Consider the following 15,633-nt stretch of genomic DNA (forward strand, 5'->3'; position numbering starts at 1 on the left):
GTCTTTTGACCCTTTCCTATTTCTGACGAGGCTATCCAGAGACAAATTCGGACTGGCTTGATTTTCTCGAACGTCTAAAGTCATTACCCGCCTTAAGTTTTAGAGATGGACACTTCCCCATCTCTCGAGGAAGGGTTCGTACAGAGTAAACACACTTTAGGTAAGTGTTCCCAAGAAACGTTTTAATACAATCATGTTTAAAACAATATTTGTTATCCTGAACGAGGTTTTAAGAAAGCTCCAGCTTACGTTGGAAGAAGGTAGACAAATACTCTAAATGCCAACCAAAACAGAACAGGCACACAAGTTCAATTTTCAAAGATATGCTTTCCTAGCGCTTTCCAAACACAAAGCACTTTCACGTAAAGTTTATCTTATCATCTACCTATTGTAGACGACATTTAAAAATAATGCAATCTGCGGTTAAACCACTTTTAAAATTTACAATGTAAATAGAGCTTTCTGCTGAGCAAATAAATAAAGTGGATAATATGAGGAAACTTAATTTAGTTGAACAACACTGAAATTTCAGGAAGGTTCAGACGCGTTGTATGAGGTCAGAAAGTCCCGTAGTCCGTACAATATGGTGTAAATAAGAATCTCAACTTGAAAATCCTAGCAATGTAACCACTTTCAAATCGTCCCTGAGGGGAAAACCAGCGACAATACGCATTCGAAAAGAAAGCATCATCTTCTTGAATTTCTAGTTCCTATTTCCTTGAAAAAAAGTAGAATTTGTCATAGAATGACAGGATCACGCTGGGTTTGTAATCACAAACAGTTTCAAATGAGAAATTACGTGTAAAAATTCCAGAACAAAAATCGCAACTCTAGTTTAGCAAACACCTTTTAACACGTGATGAAGCCGGTTAACACCACAAAGGATCGTGGAATGGGTCAGTTCGATTTGGGCGAAGTGACCTGCGTCCATTAACTAGGCCTCTCGGGTTCAGGGCCATAAAACCCCTCATAAGCAGAGCATTCCTTGACGGTTACCGTTCCTCTTTCTGTGGTAACATCAGTGATAATCATGCTATTGGCCAAAAATTCAAACCGCGAATAACGCGGAATTAACGGACTTCTTTTCACTTCAGTGGGAACTGCCGGCGGGATGTCCCGCCTTAAAGAGACAGGGAGATTTGTTGACCCCACAGGGGGATCGTCAGTGCTCTTTTTGGAATGTTTTTCTTTATCGCTAGAAACAGGTTTTTCAGTAACAAGTGAAATCTCGTTTTCAGTCGTTGTAGCGTCAACAGAAAGTGTTGTACTTCCGGCAGACAAGTTAACTGCCACCTTCGTTTCGCACTGACTAGAAGACGAACAGGCGGCCATTTCGTCCAAGCTAACTTCTTTTTCGGAAACAGAAAAGGCACTTTCATTACTAATAGCAATCTTTGGCGATATCTCTTCACTCACTGCAGGTATATCGGCTTCTTTTTCTTGCTCGGTGTTATTAACTGCAACCAACGTCGTTCCAGATTCGTCCGAAACTTGCAGAGTAGCCTCGCCGATGCTTTCGTCAGTCTTCGGAATCTTTCGTTTTCTGCGACGACGCTTTCGTTTGGTGGGTGGTGCGAGAGCTTCCTGTGATGACTCGTCAATGTCACTGTCACTTTCCTGATCATTGATTTGCTCAACATCTACCTGGTTTTGTTCGACATCTTCGGCTGGCTAGAAAATTCAAAACACGACATAGGTTACATACCCACCTAATCCTAAATAATAAAACAAAAAATGCTAACCGCAAAATCGGCCCGTCCGATCAAACTTACTGGAGTCCAAGAATCTATGATATTAATTTACGAGAGGACACCGTTATAATTCTAAGCAATCATTGAAAACCATGGTTTGAAGTTCTACCAGTATTTTCCACACCGGTTCAAGCTCAAGATCAACAACGAAATAAGCTGTTTTCTGCGGCTGAAGGCCGATTTACCAGGGTTACATAGTAAACAGTTGCGTTCACAATTGCCCTTTACTATGGAGTTGGTAAGTTTACCTTAAGTTTACCTTAAGTTTAAAGATGACTTGGAAAGCGACTCCGTACAAACAAGCAAAGTCTTGAACGAATCGATAGTGCCTATCGCAAGGACAGCTTGTTTAATGCCATAGCCATTCATGTTTCGCTTTAGCACCGTAAAGACTCTTCAAAAAGTAGACAGCCAAATCTCACCAACTGATTCCAATTTAATTCCAAAGAACGAGAAGACTTTTTTTTATACTATTCTATGCTGCTTTATATTTCAGTCTTAATTCTTACGCAGAATAGAAAATATTGCGAATTTTTTTCACTAGCTTATGCTCACAATTTCCCTTGCCATTTACCTTACTATTCAAATAATCAAATAAAATAGTCACCTCTAATTAGCATTTTGAAACAGGAAAAAACGCGCTTACACCAACGCTGTCACCATCTGTTCATATGCTTTATTGACGACGTTTGGTATCAGATAATTCAAATCAAAACACGATTTTCCCTTTTAACATGAAACAAATTGTTCGAATATTACAACTTCTATCTTCTCATTGAAAATATGTAGACGGAAAGATAGTCATACAAAGTTTCGGCTTAAGAGCCTGTTGACAGTTTGTAAGCTTTATTGCAACTTAGAGGAAGGAAGCAGCATTATTCGTCTGACAAAACCATTTGATTCTGTGTGTGATCTCAATAAAAATGGGTTGTTGGAAAGTTTCCGGGCAGAAAAATAATTACAAATCAATAATTTCTCTACTTACATTCTCTGTAGGAACAATCATTCGTCTTTTCTTTCCTTTTAATTTTCCTTTCTTGCTACATTTACAAAACAAGGAAAATATAACAAATATTAAAAAGATCGAAACGAGGTATACAAAATTATTAAAACTTCCCCTATTTCATGTTTATATTTTAAACATTCATTTGCAAATTCATCAGCCATTACAGTGAGCAATTAAGGCAAAATGATTTTCCGTACGAAAGTGATCGAAGTTCCAATTTATATACTCCTGAATATCCTGGCTTAATCTTTCCGTTACTTGAATCTTTAGGACTAAAAATCCCACTAAGTGTCGCTGAAGTCAGGTGAAACAAACTATCATGTTAGGCTAAGACACGTAAGCTTAAAGCCTTTTCTTCTTTACCTCACAGCCACACGCTGTCGAAATGCTCTCAGAAGTCTTGGATCAAGAACATTCTCTTCCGGCTCCCAAGTGTTGTATCTAATTGGATTTGAGGAATGAAAATCGACAGTAAACCTTTAGAAACTATTCAATGCCAAATTATGCACGTGAAATTCACAATGCTTACTTCTGTGAATAACCCTTCCATTTGATAAAGTACTCGACTTTCCCCTGCAAAATAAAAGATCGCACGGCTCGATAAAGCTGAATTCGTCCTCACAGAAACATCAAAGTTTGCTTCGTTACCCTACCTCGCGAACTCTACGCTTTAAGATCGTCTCGGCAGCATAGATCCCGTTGTTTTTCCCAGCGCGATTCATGACTCATTGTCGATGCACTTTGAATGTGTTTGTATTCATATCAAATTAAGAATTCCGCATCCCATAATGCTTTTCAATATTTTCTTACGTCATCTCTTCACCCTATCGCTGAAGCGTTTAGAATGTGTCAGCCGGGTAATGAGTAATTTTTACTCCGAATTCCTGAAAGTTATCCGAGTTACTTTGTACGCGGCGGTGATTTCATTGGCTAAAAAGCAATGTACTGTACCCCTCTTCAACAAAGGAAAACATCCGTCACGGGTTTCGCGCAGGGGTTTCGAGTGTCGTTGGAGTTCAAACAGGTTTCTGACGCCATATTGGTTGGGGGGCAAACACAGGGGCAAACAAGGCTTAAATTACAGTGAATGCATGGGAATTTTGCCGACTTCGAACCATTATAAATCCTTTAAGGTCTGACTATTGTAGATAGCGAGAACACCTCTCAAAAAGCACTTGAATTGAGATTATTTTCGTGGAGTAAGACTATTAGAATCAAGCTATGAAGATCGTAAACGAACTTTGGAAATTTCATATAAACCATTGTAAACAAAATTATGCAAATTTCCGCGAAATTTGAAGCGACATGAAGAGATTTCTAATATCCAATTTTCAGACTTTGTGCCTCGTGCAATGATCCAATTTTCCGTTGAGTGAATGATATTAATAAAATGACTAAAAATAAATTAAGAATTTTGAAATCTGCCTTTCTGCAGCGGAGTTACAGAGGTTGAATTCGGCCAAAATCCCATACATTCACTGTAGTTTAAGCCGCGTTTGCGCCACGTCTAAGATGGCGTCAGAAACCCTGAAAAGGTCTATTCTTACAGAATTCGATGAAAATCCGGATTTATAACATGCGAAGGGTGATGTGTTGGGCCTTCAGTGTGAAACACTTAATGTCGTTCGCCGATTCAGAAACACAATCACGCAAATACAATAGCAATGCTGGATTCAGCCTTCTGGAAATGCTATCTCTCAGCAAACTAGTGCGACCACTCGCAACGTACACGGCTTGAATTGACAATATTTTGTGTCGGGGTCGGGGGAGGGTGTCGGCGTGGGGGATGTTTTCTCTGGTTTCGCCGGCCTGTTGGAGGCGCGGTGGGGCGCGGGACTCTCGGCAGCGGTGTGTTGGGGGCGCCCGTGGTGTCTTTCAGCTGTTCTTTGTACGAACATGCATCATCCGCGAATGTCATTTTCTTCTTTTAATTAACAGCGTCTCGGCCTTCATGTTAGCTGCCTAGAGGGAAATCACAGCCTGATTATTCACAAGTTAAAACTGTTAATTTCGAAACTTTGCGGCTGGTTACCAGTGTAGCTGGTAAGTGGAAGGCTAAATTTCACTTACAGAAGGCACATAAATTACAATAATGGTTTTTCACAAGTTTTCTCTCACACCACGCTACTGTTTCAGTCTCCCTTGCCTCACTGGTTTCACTTTGATGTCACGCTGCATCTGCTAGGTTCACGTTATTTCCGATTCGACCGACAACCTGTACCAAATCAAGCTACTCCTATAGCTAGGTTACCGATTGAATTTATTTGTAAACACCAAGCGATGTTCACCGATACGTTATCGGCTGTTATAAATAAGCTATCCAGACTTCAATTCGCTGCAGAAATATTTATTTCTTTTCTTCCGTACTTAGCAAATTTGAATATCAAAAGAAAGCATTGCTCCCGTCTATTCAATCCTTCTAGTTCGCTTCTAACCCTTCCAAAATGTATCACCCTACTTCTGCGCGAAGATGGTATTCCGAGTAAACGCTTAAAGAGCGTCTTGTTTCGGTCAAAGAGAACCAATTACGATTACAAAAGTGTGGGAATATGAACTACAAGTACCGTAAATACCCGCTCAAGCTAACCACACCCGCCAGGCCGACCACGGTGCCTTGTCTTTACTACTTAGCAGGCGTATTTAAAAAAATTGATAGCTAGGGTACTGCTCGCCTCTGAGCTCAGGGTTGGCTAAGTGGGAGAGGGCTTAAAGCGAAAGACGAAAAAAGAGATATTTACACAAGCAGGATTTATTAGTGTTTGTGCAAATTCTATCTTCCTTCCAACAAAATATTCTTTAGTCCAAGGCCGGCAGTTTCAAAAGTTAAATGGAAGTAAATTAAAAGGAGTGTGGTTTTGCCGACGGAGGAAGGCGAACCGAAAGAGGTGTTGCCGAAGGTGAAGCCAGAAGGTGAAGGTGACGAATCCATGATTGAGGGTGAAAAGCGCCGGAGATTTCTGCCAAAGGGTGCGATTTCTCCAATGTTATGTGGATATTGCATAGCCAATAGTCCGGCTGTACTGAGGAAAGCTTTGATGTTTCTTCCTCAAGGATGTTTGATTAGAATTCTTCTAAAATAACACGATTATCGTTCTCCAATTGACGACTCCACTTTGACTGTAAAGCAGTATACCTTTTCCATCATTTAAAAGTAGGTAATCAATGATTTCAGCCCCGTTTCAGAGAACTTGAAACATAGCGTAATTGACTAATTTACAGAGATTTTAAAACAAAGTAGGCGGGGGATGGTTTGGTTTAGAACCTTTTGGAGAGATTTTTAGAAAAATTGGGGAATATCCGGATAGGTTTCCCCCTAAATATTCTTGCTCTTTGGCCATTTCAACTTAATAAAAAACTGATTTGCATTGTGAAATAATGCACCTATCAACGTTAATCCCCAGGGAGGGGAGGGGGGGGGGGGGTTCGGGCATGGAGTGGGGATTTTGACATTTGCATTTAAAAAAAAATTCAAATTCCCCACCCCTGGGACAAAATAATTGGTCGAAATGTCCACCCGGCGGCAAGTGAAGGTGGTAAAATGTCCTTTGTACGATCAAAATTGCTAGCCTGGGGACGTCACATACGATCAAAATCCCTACCCTGGGGACAGCCCTTACGATCAAACTCCCGTGGTTAGCACGACCCCCCTCCCTGGGGCTTAACATTGATAGATGCATAAAGGAAACTTTATGCGACCTTAAACTCGCCTTAAACGAAAACGTTGGCATTAAAAATCTCTGGCTTTATTAAACAGTCAGTTTTCACTGCTATCTATTTATCTGACTATTTTTATCTTATTCTCTCTAGTTACCAGTTTTCTTAATTTTATATATATCATATTTGAATTTGTTCAACCGTCACTTCTGAGATGTATGTTGTAGCACACGAAACGTCGAGTCAAAAGTAAAATGCGCTTTATCATTATGTTTGTGGCCGCTGTTTGTTTTATGTTTTTGATTAGGTTTCCTCCTCTTCTTCAGTAACAGCAACATTTTCCCGCTAATGAGACTCCCGAAGGAGCCCGATCACCAATCACTAAGGTAGTCTAAAAATAGATCGATTTGTAAAACTGCCGTGACGTAGGGTTAGTATGGGTGTTGTTCGCTGATAGTCATGGACTCCCGACGGTAGTGATGACATACATAAAATAGTGACGTAGAGGATAATGCACTCTAGTTATCGTGACCACAGTAGCAAAATTCCCTGAGATGAGGGTGCGAATTTCTTATGCAATCCGGTTGAGATCCATACAAATTTATGCGACTGATGCGGTCTCCAACAACAAAACGACCCTGGTTAAGTTTGACAGAAGCTTCGAAAATTCCATACCCTGGTTTTGTACGAAATTTTACGAGGTAGCGACACTCACTAGAAGTAGTAGAATTATTAAAATCAGGGGATCCAAAACCTAGTCCAAGGCCATTTTGAATGCCAGTGAATGTCCGTAATTCTGTATTTGGTGTTTCTTGCCAAGCATCCAAGATCTCGTCTAACAAGAGCCGCTGACAAAGACGGCTTCCATCCGGGTCTTGTGCGAGAAGGGTATTGATATGGTCAACGGTGCGCAAAACTCCAATTATAACATGAGAGTGCGAGATGTGGAGAGGTAACCATTGAACACAGGGACAAAAGTACCTGGGGATATGAGCGTCTTGGCATGTCCTTCTCCTGGGGATTTTCGAAAACAGACTTGAGCCGCGGGAAAGGTCTGAACGTGAAGGATCTAATGGATACTTTAAAATGTGCATAAATGTTGCGTGTAAATCTAACGGAGACATTATGACTTCTGCATTAAGTTGAAGGTTCTTTGCAAATTCAGGGTACATCAAGCGGAAACTGGTGGGAAGTGTAATCGACAGCATAGGTAACCTCTCCTCAAGCTTTCCTTGTATTGTAAATCGGAAGTCTCCAGTGCGTGCACCATGGTCTCCCATGACGACCAGCATTGTGTCATTCAAATATCCTGATTTCCAGATTGATTTGAAAAACTCGAGGAAATCTTTTTCAGCAGAACCGAGAGGCAAGATTGTTTCACGGTGACAGAGGCTGCTTAAAAATGTAAACCCAAATTTAGGCGTCGTAGGATAAGCTCTAAACAAGCTTTTCAAGTAATCAAGTTGAAGATTGTGTTGGGGTTGTGAATTAATGCACTTTTCATGAAGCACTCCTCCATTCACGTCGTGCGGTACCGCTGACCAAAACGGACGAGCGTAGTGGTCACAGGGTGGCTTACTGAATCCTTTGAGTCTCAAGTTAAAAGTACCTAAAAGAAATTAAAGTGAAGAAGATTCTTCAATTATAAACGACACCTGTAGGGTTTGAACTGTAGGAGATTTCGAAATACCTCAACCCGCTTGTTTTTTTCTCATTGTATTACGTGGGGGGATAGAGTTGAGAAAAAGTAATCTCTCTGCGTAAGATATGTGTAACATGGCAAAGAGGAGAGGGGGAGGTGGATTTCTTACCAGCTGTCGTCGAAACGTAGACAACGCTTGACGCTAATAAGATTAGTGGTTATTACGTTACCTATGGACGGTGCATCTTCGCTAAACATTGTAGCATATCCATAATTTTTTAAAGTCTTAAATATAAACGGCCACTGATCCACCGTTCCCGCACCCTTGAATCCTGTCCGAGCTTCATGAGTTTGGCAATTCTCCTCAATAGTCCGTCCGGTCAGGAGAGCTGTTAGTTGGGGCGTGGTCGCTTCACCAACGAGTGAAAAACCTTTGAACATAAATGCGTGCAGTTCCTCACGGAGAAACTTGTAGGAGCTGGATAAAAGACGTTGAAAAGTTGCATGTGACGTTTGATCCAATCCTAAAATGATAACATTCAACGGAAGACCAGCTTTTTGCAGGGGCCGTCGCTGTAGCACGTCAGGTTTAGCAACGACCTGCGCATGAAAATCCGTCTGAATCAATCCGTTAAAAAACACAGCGTTGACTTGAACAAAATCGTGAATAAGTTTAACAGCTGGACCTTTAAATTTCAAGGGCTTGCTCTCTTCTAGTACAAATCCCGAGTCAGACCCGTCATTTTTTCCATGAATGGTTTGAAAGGAAAGACTTCTTAAAGGAGCACCTCTGTCGTGATTCGTAATAACCTCAAGCAAGCCATCTTGGTATTTTGTAAAGAGGGTTGCTTCACGGTCACAAACCAATGGAGGCATGGTTAGAAAGTACTCCATGGAACTTTTCTCAAAAGGGTTTATGGAAGGGAGAAGACAGCCAACTTCTTCTGAGGAACTTTTCTTGGGTTTTGTCTTATTTGGTAACACTCCACATTTCATTTCAGCGGCGGAAAATTCTATAATAAACAAGATTAAAACGATTAAAACCTGTCACGTTGTATTAATTCAAAGTTGTATTTTTACGAGTGGCACCGGCTAAGAAACCTTGTTTAATCCCCACGAGACTTGTATCGCTCAGTGATACTGAATGGGAACTAATAATCTGAAGGTCATATGTTCCTCAGCAACGGGGTATTTTCCAAGTATCCCCGTGTTATCATCGAGATGCATCTCCTCCCATCATTTTTGCCCTGAAGTCCCTAACTACCCCCCGGATTTCCTATCGCCCCGTCATTCCCTCTTTTCCTTCCCTCACTACTCTGTCCCCTGTTATTGCTGAGTTTCACTCATTGGCCATTTCTCTTTTTTTCATTAGAAGAGAAATTAATTCAAATGCAACAAAAATTTGGTTTTATCAACGGAGTCAATTCGAGTGTTAGCCCTTAGTCAGAGCGAATCCAAAATCTCTTAAAGATAGGAGAAAGTCTGGATTCGCTCTGACAAAGGGCTAACGCTCGAGACGTCAGTGTTTAGAATCCCTATACGGTGGTCTACTTCCACACCGACGCAGCACCGCATGCAGCCGTTTCTTTAGAAACTACCCCCTTAATTCAAATGTGAGTTTGGGGGCACAAATATGACCTCATGATGAAATGTGAAAGTCGAGAAGTCTTCCCCAATGCACCCGCCTTGATTCTTACCCGTGCGATTTTACCCGTCAGCGAAGGTGCTTTTGGGGGTACATTGAGTTTTCACTATAGGGCAAGCACACAACGAATAGAAAGTGACTCCTTATGTTGCCTACCAAGATCAGCTATGAATTGCGGTTTGACATATAAAACTGAATTTTCTCCTGAAGATAAGAGAAAGTCTGAATCCAGAACAACATAGGAAGGTGAGAGTTCTTTTAGTTTGTAGATGGCTTTGCAGCTTTGTTCCGAAAACTGACAGACTCTCACAGCCTCCTGCTCGGTTTGGAAAGTGCGTCCAGTTATTGGAACTTCACTGTCATTCTTGTTTACGACTGTGACGTTTATAAGCTGAAGGAAAGATCAAATCATGCAAGTTACCAGAAAATAAATGAGTTGGGTTCCTTTTCAGCAGAGGGGTAAATCTGAATAAAATAAAGCAAGAAAAGAATCGAACTGTGAAGGAAAACGAAATCCATAAATCTTGTTTTTGCTTACTTTAATGTAATCTTGAAGCGTCTCGTGGGAACCTTTCCAATGTACATGATCATGGTCTGCCTGTGCTCTTAGCATAATATCCACCTATAATAGAACGATCATGTTTAAGTTTCGACGTTCTGCCTTTAAAATCAGGAGCAGGGCTGGTGCAGTGATGAGCGCACTCGCCTTCCACCAATGTGGCCGGGTTCGATTCCCGAATTCGACGCCATGTGTGGGTTGCGGTTTGTTAGTTCTCTTCTCTGCTCCGAGAGGTTTTTCCCCGGGTACTCCGGTTTTCCCCTCTCCTCAAAAACCAACATTTGATTCGATCTGATCTGATTTCAGTTGATTTGTAGCCTCCCCAATTAAGCCGTGTTCTCGTTAGGCCTCGATTATGATCGCATTATAATCGAATTAAATATGAAATGGGTTCACATCAGCTAATTACAGTCCCTGATTATCATTGAATTATAATTACTTCCAAAAACTTCAAGGGGGTTGTTTGAAGTAATTACAGCGCGTAATCGAACAGAATGGCGAACACGTGGTGGTATGAGCAGACGAAACTTCTAATCGCTTTATGGAACTAAGATTTGGATTCTTCTTCTACTCTCAGAAGCTATGATCCTTGGTTCTTTTCTCGCCTCAAGCATAATCGTGGCAGCCACGCGATACGGCGCCATTTTGTCTCACACTGCGAGGTTACCAAACCTATTTTATTATATTATTATTATTATTATTATTATTATTATTATTATTATTACTATTATCATTATTAAGTCAGAATGAAGGAGGTACATGTATATCATTATGATTAAGCAAGATAGGATAAAAGGATTACGTCACAGGAGCCTGACCTTTGAAATCACATCGAAAGTGTTATGTGTCCTCAAGATTGCTCAATAAGGAGTTGATCATGTATGACACAGGCCACTAAACCAGTTGGATGTTCACAAGTACAGCCGGAAAGTTAACTGGGGTCTACCCAGGTGCTCAGAGAGGGAAGGGGTGTGCGCAAAAAGATTTTTGTTGGACCGCAAATAATTGAAAGGCCGTGTAGCATGATGGACCCTGTATTTAGAAGCATTCCTCGCCGCCGTTAATCCATGAAATTGGTTAATGGAAGAAAATTCAGCTTGTGATTGGCTGATTTCAATCCTTTTGGCCGACTTTTGTTCGTAATGGTAGCAACGGGCCACGACAAATGTGATTGACAGCAGCGAAAAACTAAGTATCCGTTTGAAATTTGAACTTCAGAGTCCGTCTGCATGTTTATGAAAAGCGCTGTAAAATGTAACAGCAACGTGGAGATTGGTACCCATTTCGTTGCATTTTCCGTAACCTTTATTTGATGTTTCTCCTTGTTAAATACAGGTACTTCATGAAAAGCTGGGTTCAGCTAAATTTTCCCATTGGATTTGTATTGCTGTTTTTTTTTATGCGTAGGTGTCCTTATATACTTACGTCTACCTTGTCCGCTATGGAAAGCCATTGACTTCTTTGGGCATCGTGTCCCGTGTCAGGGTTTTCCAAAGTTCCTTTCACATTTCCAGGCAAAGCAGGACTTGTATTTTTCAAGGAGTTTTCTCCTAATTTCCCTTCTCTAGAACGAAGGGAACTATTTATCGTAGCCCTTTCTGGAAGCAAAGGTTTCATCAAAGAAGTCGTTTTCTTTCTTATGAAGATCATTTCCAGGCTGTTCAGCGTTGATTCATTCCAGTAATTAACGTGCCACAGGCATATAATATTTAAAATGATTACCACAGACACCCCAAGCACGAGACACCGAAATCTACACACCATGCGTAGTAGAAAATTGTACATATCTTGATCGCAGCTCAGTTTTCAGTTCACAGCGTGTATACCTTCAAAGTAAAAAGAACCTGAACTACATGAAGTGATACACTAAGGATCCAATATGCGTCAAGTTATAAAAATTATCAAAAACAAAAGAGTAGCCAGGCTAATTGAACGGTGAATGTATGTATTATCTTTCAAGATTATTTCTTTGACGAATTTCTTCGACTATCAAAAACGAACTGAAAAAGGACAAGGCTGATTGAAAGGTGAAGAAATTAAGAGAATGGTAAAGATTCGTTCACTGCTAAATCATCCTTCGACCTTTTTTCGTTTTTTGTTGTCGTAAACACTCAATCAATCGTTCTTTACTCGATTGGACTTGGGTCTGCTTGGTCTCAGTGACATTCAAGGCCGCGCACACTGGCAGATTTTTTGTCGGCTAACGAAAAAATCTTCACTTGTCGACTAGTGTGCGGTGAATTCAGACAAGTCTGCGACAAGATCGGGGCATGTCGGACGATATCTGACAGTGCTAGATCTCTAAATGTCTTGTCGGGCCTTGCCTGCCAGTGTGCGGTAGACCAAGATTTTTATTCGGGCCTCACGCGCTCCACAACCAGTTAGAAAGTGTCGTAAGAGTGACATAAGCAAGCGTCTTTTCCAACATGGCGGATATCGAACAGATTTCGAGCAGTGAGCAGCTGAGACGCCCTCCCAGGGAGGGAGGGGGGGGGGGTCCTTCTCCCCTTTAAATATTTGCTTGTGTTCCCCAGATAACTTTCAAACGTGTTCCCAGCTTTTTGATCCCTAAAATTGCTTAAGAATGGTTTTTGTTCCCTAAAATATTTTGACATAGTCCCCCTTTTCCCCAGTTCAAATTGGTCATGTTAATTTGTTCCCCAAAACTCCTGGGAGGGCTTCCCCCCCGAAAAAGAGGACAAGCTTGTTGCAAGCTTCTGGATGAGTCGGCCCCAAGCCTTGGCGCAGTTAGTCGCGACAAAGACATCGGCTGGTGTGCGGCAAGCTGATGGCCCGACAAACTATTCTTTTCAGCCGATTTTTCCCGGATAAAAATCTGCGATAAAAATCTACGACAAAAAGTCGTTAAGTGTGCGGCGGCCTTTAAATAATCCCGCAAGGATCGTCTTCGGCGGCCTCGAATTAGACTTCCTTGCGCTTGCAAAATAGTCAGTTGGTTGCTTGCTTTCATTTTGTATTTTAGCGGTGTCATATTTATTTGAAGACTTCTTTTCCTTACACGGAACCACAAGCTCCAGGCTTCACCTGTTTATCAGTGGTGCTTCTGTTCTGTTACGCTGGTCCTTGCTTACTCGGTTTTGATTACGCCGGACGACATAGCACACCAGGTCCCAGAACTTCCAACCAAAGAAACAAATGTATCAAAGCTCTATCCAAAGTTTATAAATTAAAATGAACAAAAAAAAGAGAAAAAAAACATCAGCGAAAATGGAAATATGGAGGTAAAGGACAATAGCTGCCAGAATGTCTAAAATGTCATAAATAGTTAGAGCTGGAGTATGCGCATGGATATTCATCGCCTTATCACCGACATAAACTGACATAAACTGACCTTGGGCGTCAAACCACTGCTTCATTTCATAAGAGGTGCTTTGATGTCCAAGGTTCTGGTCCCATTTTCCTCTTTGCCGTTTCTTCGTTCTTTAAATTTCAGCCGGTTTTTTTCATTCACTAAAAAGAATTGCAATCTTTATATTATGTAGGTTGATAACTGAGTTGAAACATTTTTTGGCAAACGCGCGTTTACGTTTGGCGTGAACAAATCATGGAAACTGTACGTGTGTGTCCATTTACGTCTCGTCATAATATTCAGGGGCGCCCAACGATAATCTTTGGTGAAATATGGAAGTGTTCGGGACAGTCAAACTGTTCTAAGACTTTCGGTTCTACGTTGCCAAACAACTCATAATTCTTTACTAAAACATCACCCAAAAGTTTCGGAACCAGGGAAAAGCAGTCCCTTAGGTTTTCGGAAGGGATATTTTTGCAATTTTTGGCACTTAAAAAGGTCACCTAGCATGCATTTTCGGACGAGGAAATAGTTCGCTGGGAAGTTATTAGAAGGCCACGCTCATCTAGCAATTTCTGAAATGAAGAGATCATTCTCTAAAATTTTCGGACACTTCAATTTACATCTAAGATTTCCGAACAGATTAAATTATTCTAGGTGATGAAAACATCTTTTTAGACAGTCTTTATACATTACAAAGAGCCTAGAAATGTTTCTCAAAGGCTTTTGCCGTTTAATTTGCTCGTGGGTGCCCTTGAATATCCTTCAAGGGATATTTTCTTTACCTGACCGAAGAAGAATCCTTTTGAATGATGTCTTGTTAAGTCCGAAGCGGATGCATGGCTCGTACAGGTGTTCTTTTTAGGCGGAATCAATTGAAAGGGCTTTCAGTAATCATGACCTGGAACAATGAACGGAGTTAGGCTTGTCGTTCAATGACAAATGCAGCTGCGGTGAAGCTGAATCTCCTCTACAGACGCATTATTTACCACGTAAGTAACGTGTCAACGGTAGAATCTCCATTCGGTTACTAACCTCAAATAAAAGAACTGAATAATTCATATTTAAAAAAGCTGAGTAAACGAGAACGACGTGTTAATCAAAGCGAGCGACAAGTTCGTTTTCAACGCACTTTATGAAAAAGACGAACTGATCCACAAATGTGAGTAAACTATATTCTATATTTATAAGTTTCTCTTTTTTTTTTCTTCAATTAACAACCGCGGCAAATAGCCTACTTTCGATATATTAAAATTCAGTCCTAAAGAAAAGGCATCATCCCGAGCCTCTGGGGAATAAACTCATACAATTCCTTATATTTATTCCCAAGAGCCTCCGGATGATGCGTTTTGTTTAGGATTTCATTTTAATATATCGAAATTGGTCTATTGACGCAACATTCTTTCTCCTGAGGATGACTTCTCCTTATAAGGGAATGAAATATTCATTCCTCGTTCCCAGTGTCTCTTTCATTTCCCCTACCAGAGGATAGAGAGGGGCCTGTGAACGAAATTGCATAACTTTTGGTATTTTGAGCTAATAAGCAAGGTTTTACATTTTTTGCCTTATAAACAAACGCAGGTTTCTCAAATCATTGTAGATTTCTTACTGCGAAATCGAATGTGAACGGGCTCCTAAAGGGGATTGCACTTTCTACTATCGTGGCAGAAAGAAGACAATAACAATCTTTCAACCAGTTGTTCCAGTGGATGATCAGTGCTGCCGATAGCTATAACTGGTGTACTAAAGAAAACAGCTTTGACTTTCTTTTGATTAGTTGACGACAAAGCACGATAGTTGATTTAATGTCATTTAGCAGGTGAACGTGTAGTTAAATTAAAGTTGATAGGTAACGTTTTAAGGACGGTTCCTTCTAATTCAAAGATATTTTTGCGCGGTTTACTGAATATGCAGGAAAAGCAGATCTGAACAAGTGTTACTGAAACCCGAAAAAAGAAAATTGGGGGTAACCACTCATTTTTCGAAGGTAATTAAAGCACGGTGTATGGCTTAATGATCTCTAAAAAATGCGTGGTTACCCAAAATTTTCTTTTTGGATACCAAGA

At 40.8% G+C, this 15,633-nt stretch overlaps 2 protein-coding genes across 3 annotated transcripts; both read right to left on the reverse strand.

Annotated features, from left to right (window-relative positions):
* Positions 1–161: 161 nt before the first annotated feature.
* LOC137978734 (polycomb group protein Pc-like) lies at positions 162–3,526 on the reverse strand. Its single transcript, XM_068825769.1, has 5 exons — positions 3,411–3,526; positions 3,287–3,330; positions 3,121–3,198; positions 2,737–2,791; positions 162–1,671 (listed from the first exon to the last, which is right to left on the reverse strand). Exons 1-5 carry the CDS (start codon positions 3,477–3,479, stop codon positions 931–933), a joined length of 987 nt encoding a protein of 328 aa, XP_068681870.1. The 5' UTR covers positions 3,480–3,526; the 3' UTR covers positions 162–930.
* Positions 3,527–6,203: 2,677 nt separating this feature from the next.
* Positions 6,204–14,455, reverse strand: LOC137979443 (uncharacterized). Of its 2 annotated transcripts, XM_068826699.1 has the most exons (8): positions 14,353–14,455; positions 13,610–13,728; positions 13,303–13,426; positions 11,683–12,083; positions 10,237–10,320; positions 9,855–10,089; positions 8,284–9,066; positions 6,204–8,020 (listed from the first exon to the last, which is right to left on the reverse strand). In XM_068826699.1, the coding sequence occupies exons 4-8, from the start codon at positions 12,040–12,042 to the stop codon at positions 6,930–6,932; spliced, it is 2,553 nt and encodes an 850-aa protein (XP_068682800.1). In that variant the 5' UTR covers positions 12,043–12,083; positions 13,303–13,426; positions 13,610–13,728; positions 14,353–14,455; the 3' UTR covers positions 6,204–6,929. The 2 variants fall into 2 exon arrangements, with proteins under 2 accessions (XP_068682800.1, XP_068682801.1); XM_068826700.1 differs by lacking the exon at positions 13,303–13,426.
* Positions 14,456–15,633: the final 1,178 nt, after the last annotated feature.

This window comes from Montipora foliosa, chromosome 12 (genome assembly GCF_036669935.1).
Source record: "Montipora foliosa isolate CH-2021 chromosome 12, ASM3666993v2, whole genome shotgun sequence".
NCBI lineage: Eukaryota > Metazoa > Cnidaria > Anthozoa > Scleractinia > Acroporidae > Montipora > Montipora foliosa.

Bases quoted from the DNA above. Each gene is read 5' to 3' on its own strand.
- LOC137978734 (XM_068825769.1), bottom strand. From the start codon at position 3,479: ATGAATCGCGCTGGGAAAAACAACGGGATCTATGCTGCCGAGACGATC. The intron at 3,199-3,286 runs GTAAGCATTGTG...AAATCCAATTAG, and splicing joins TGGAAGGGTTATTCACAGAA to ATACAACACTTGGGAGCCGG. The intron at 1,672-2,736 runs GTAAGTAGAGAA...TGAATTTTCTAG, and splicing joins TGATTGTTCCTACAGAGAAT to CCAGCCGAAGATGTCGAACA.
- LOC137979443 (XM_068826700.1), bottom strand. From the start codon at position 12,042: ATGTACAATTTTCTACTACGCATGGTGTGTAGATTTCGGTGTCTCGTG. The intron at 10,321-11,682 runs GTAAGTATATAA...GTTCTATTATAG, and splicing joins CCATAGCGGACAAGGTAGAC to GTGGATATTATGCTAAGAGC. The intron at 10,090-10,236 runs GTAAGCAAAAAC...TCTTTCCTTCAG, and splicing joins CGCTTCAAGATTACATTAAA to CTTATAAACGTCACAGTCGT.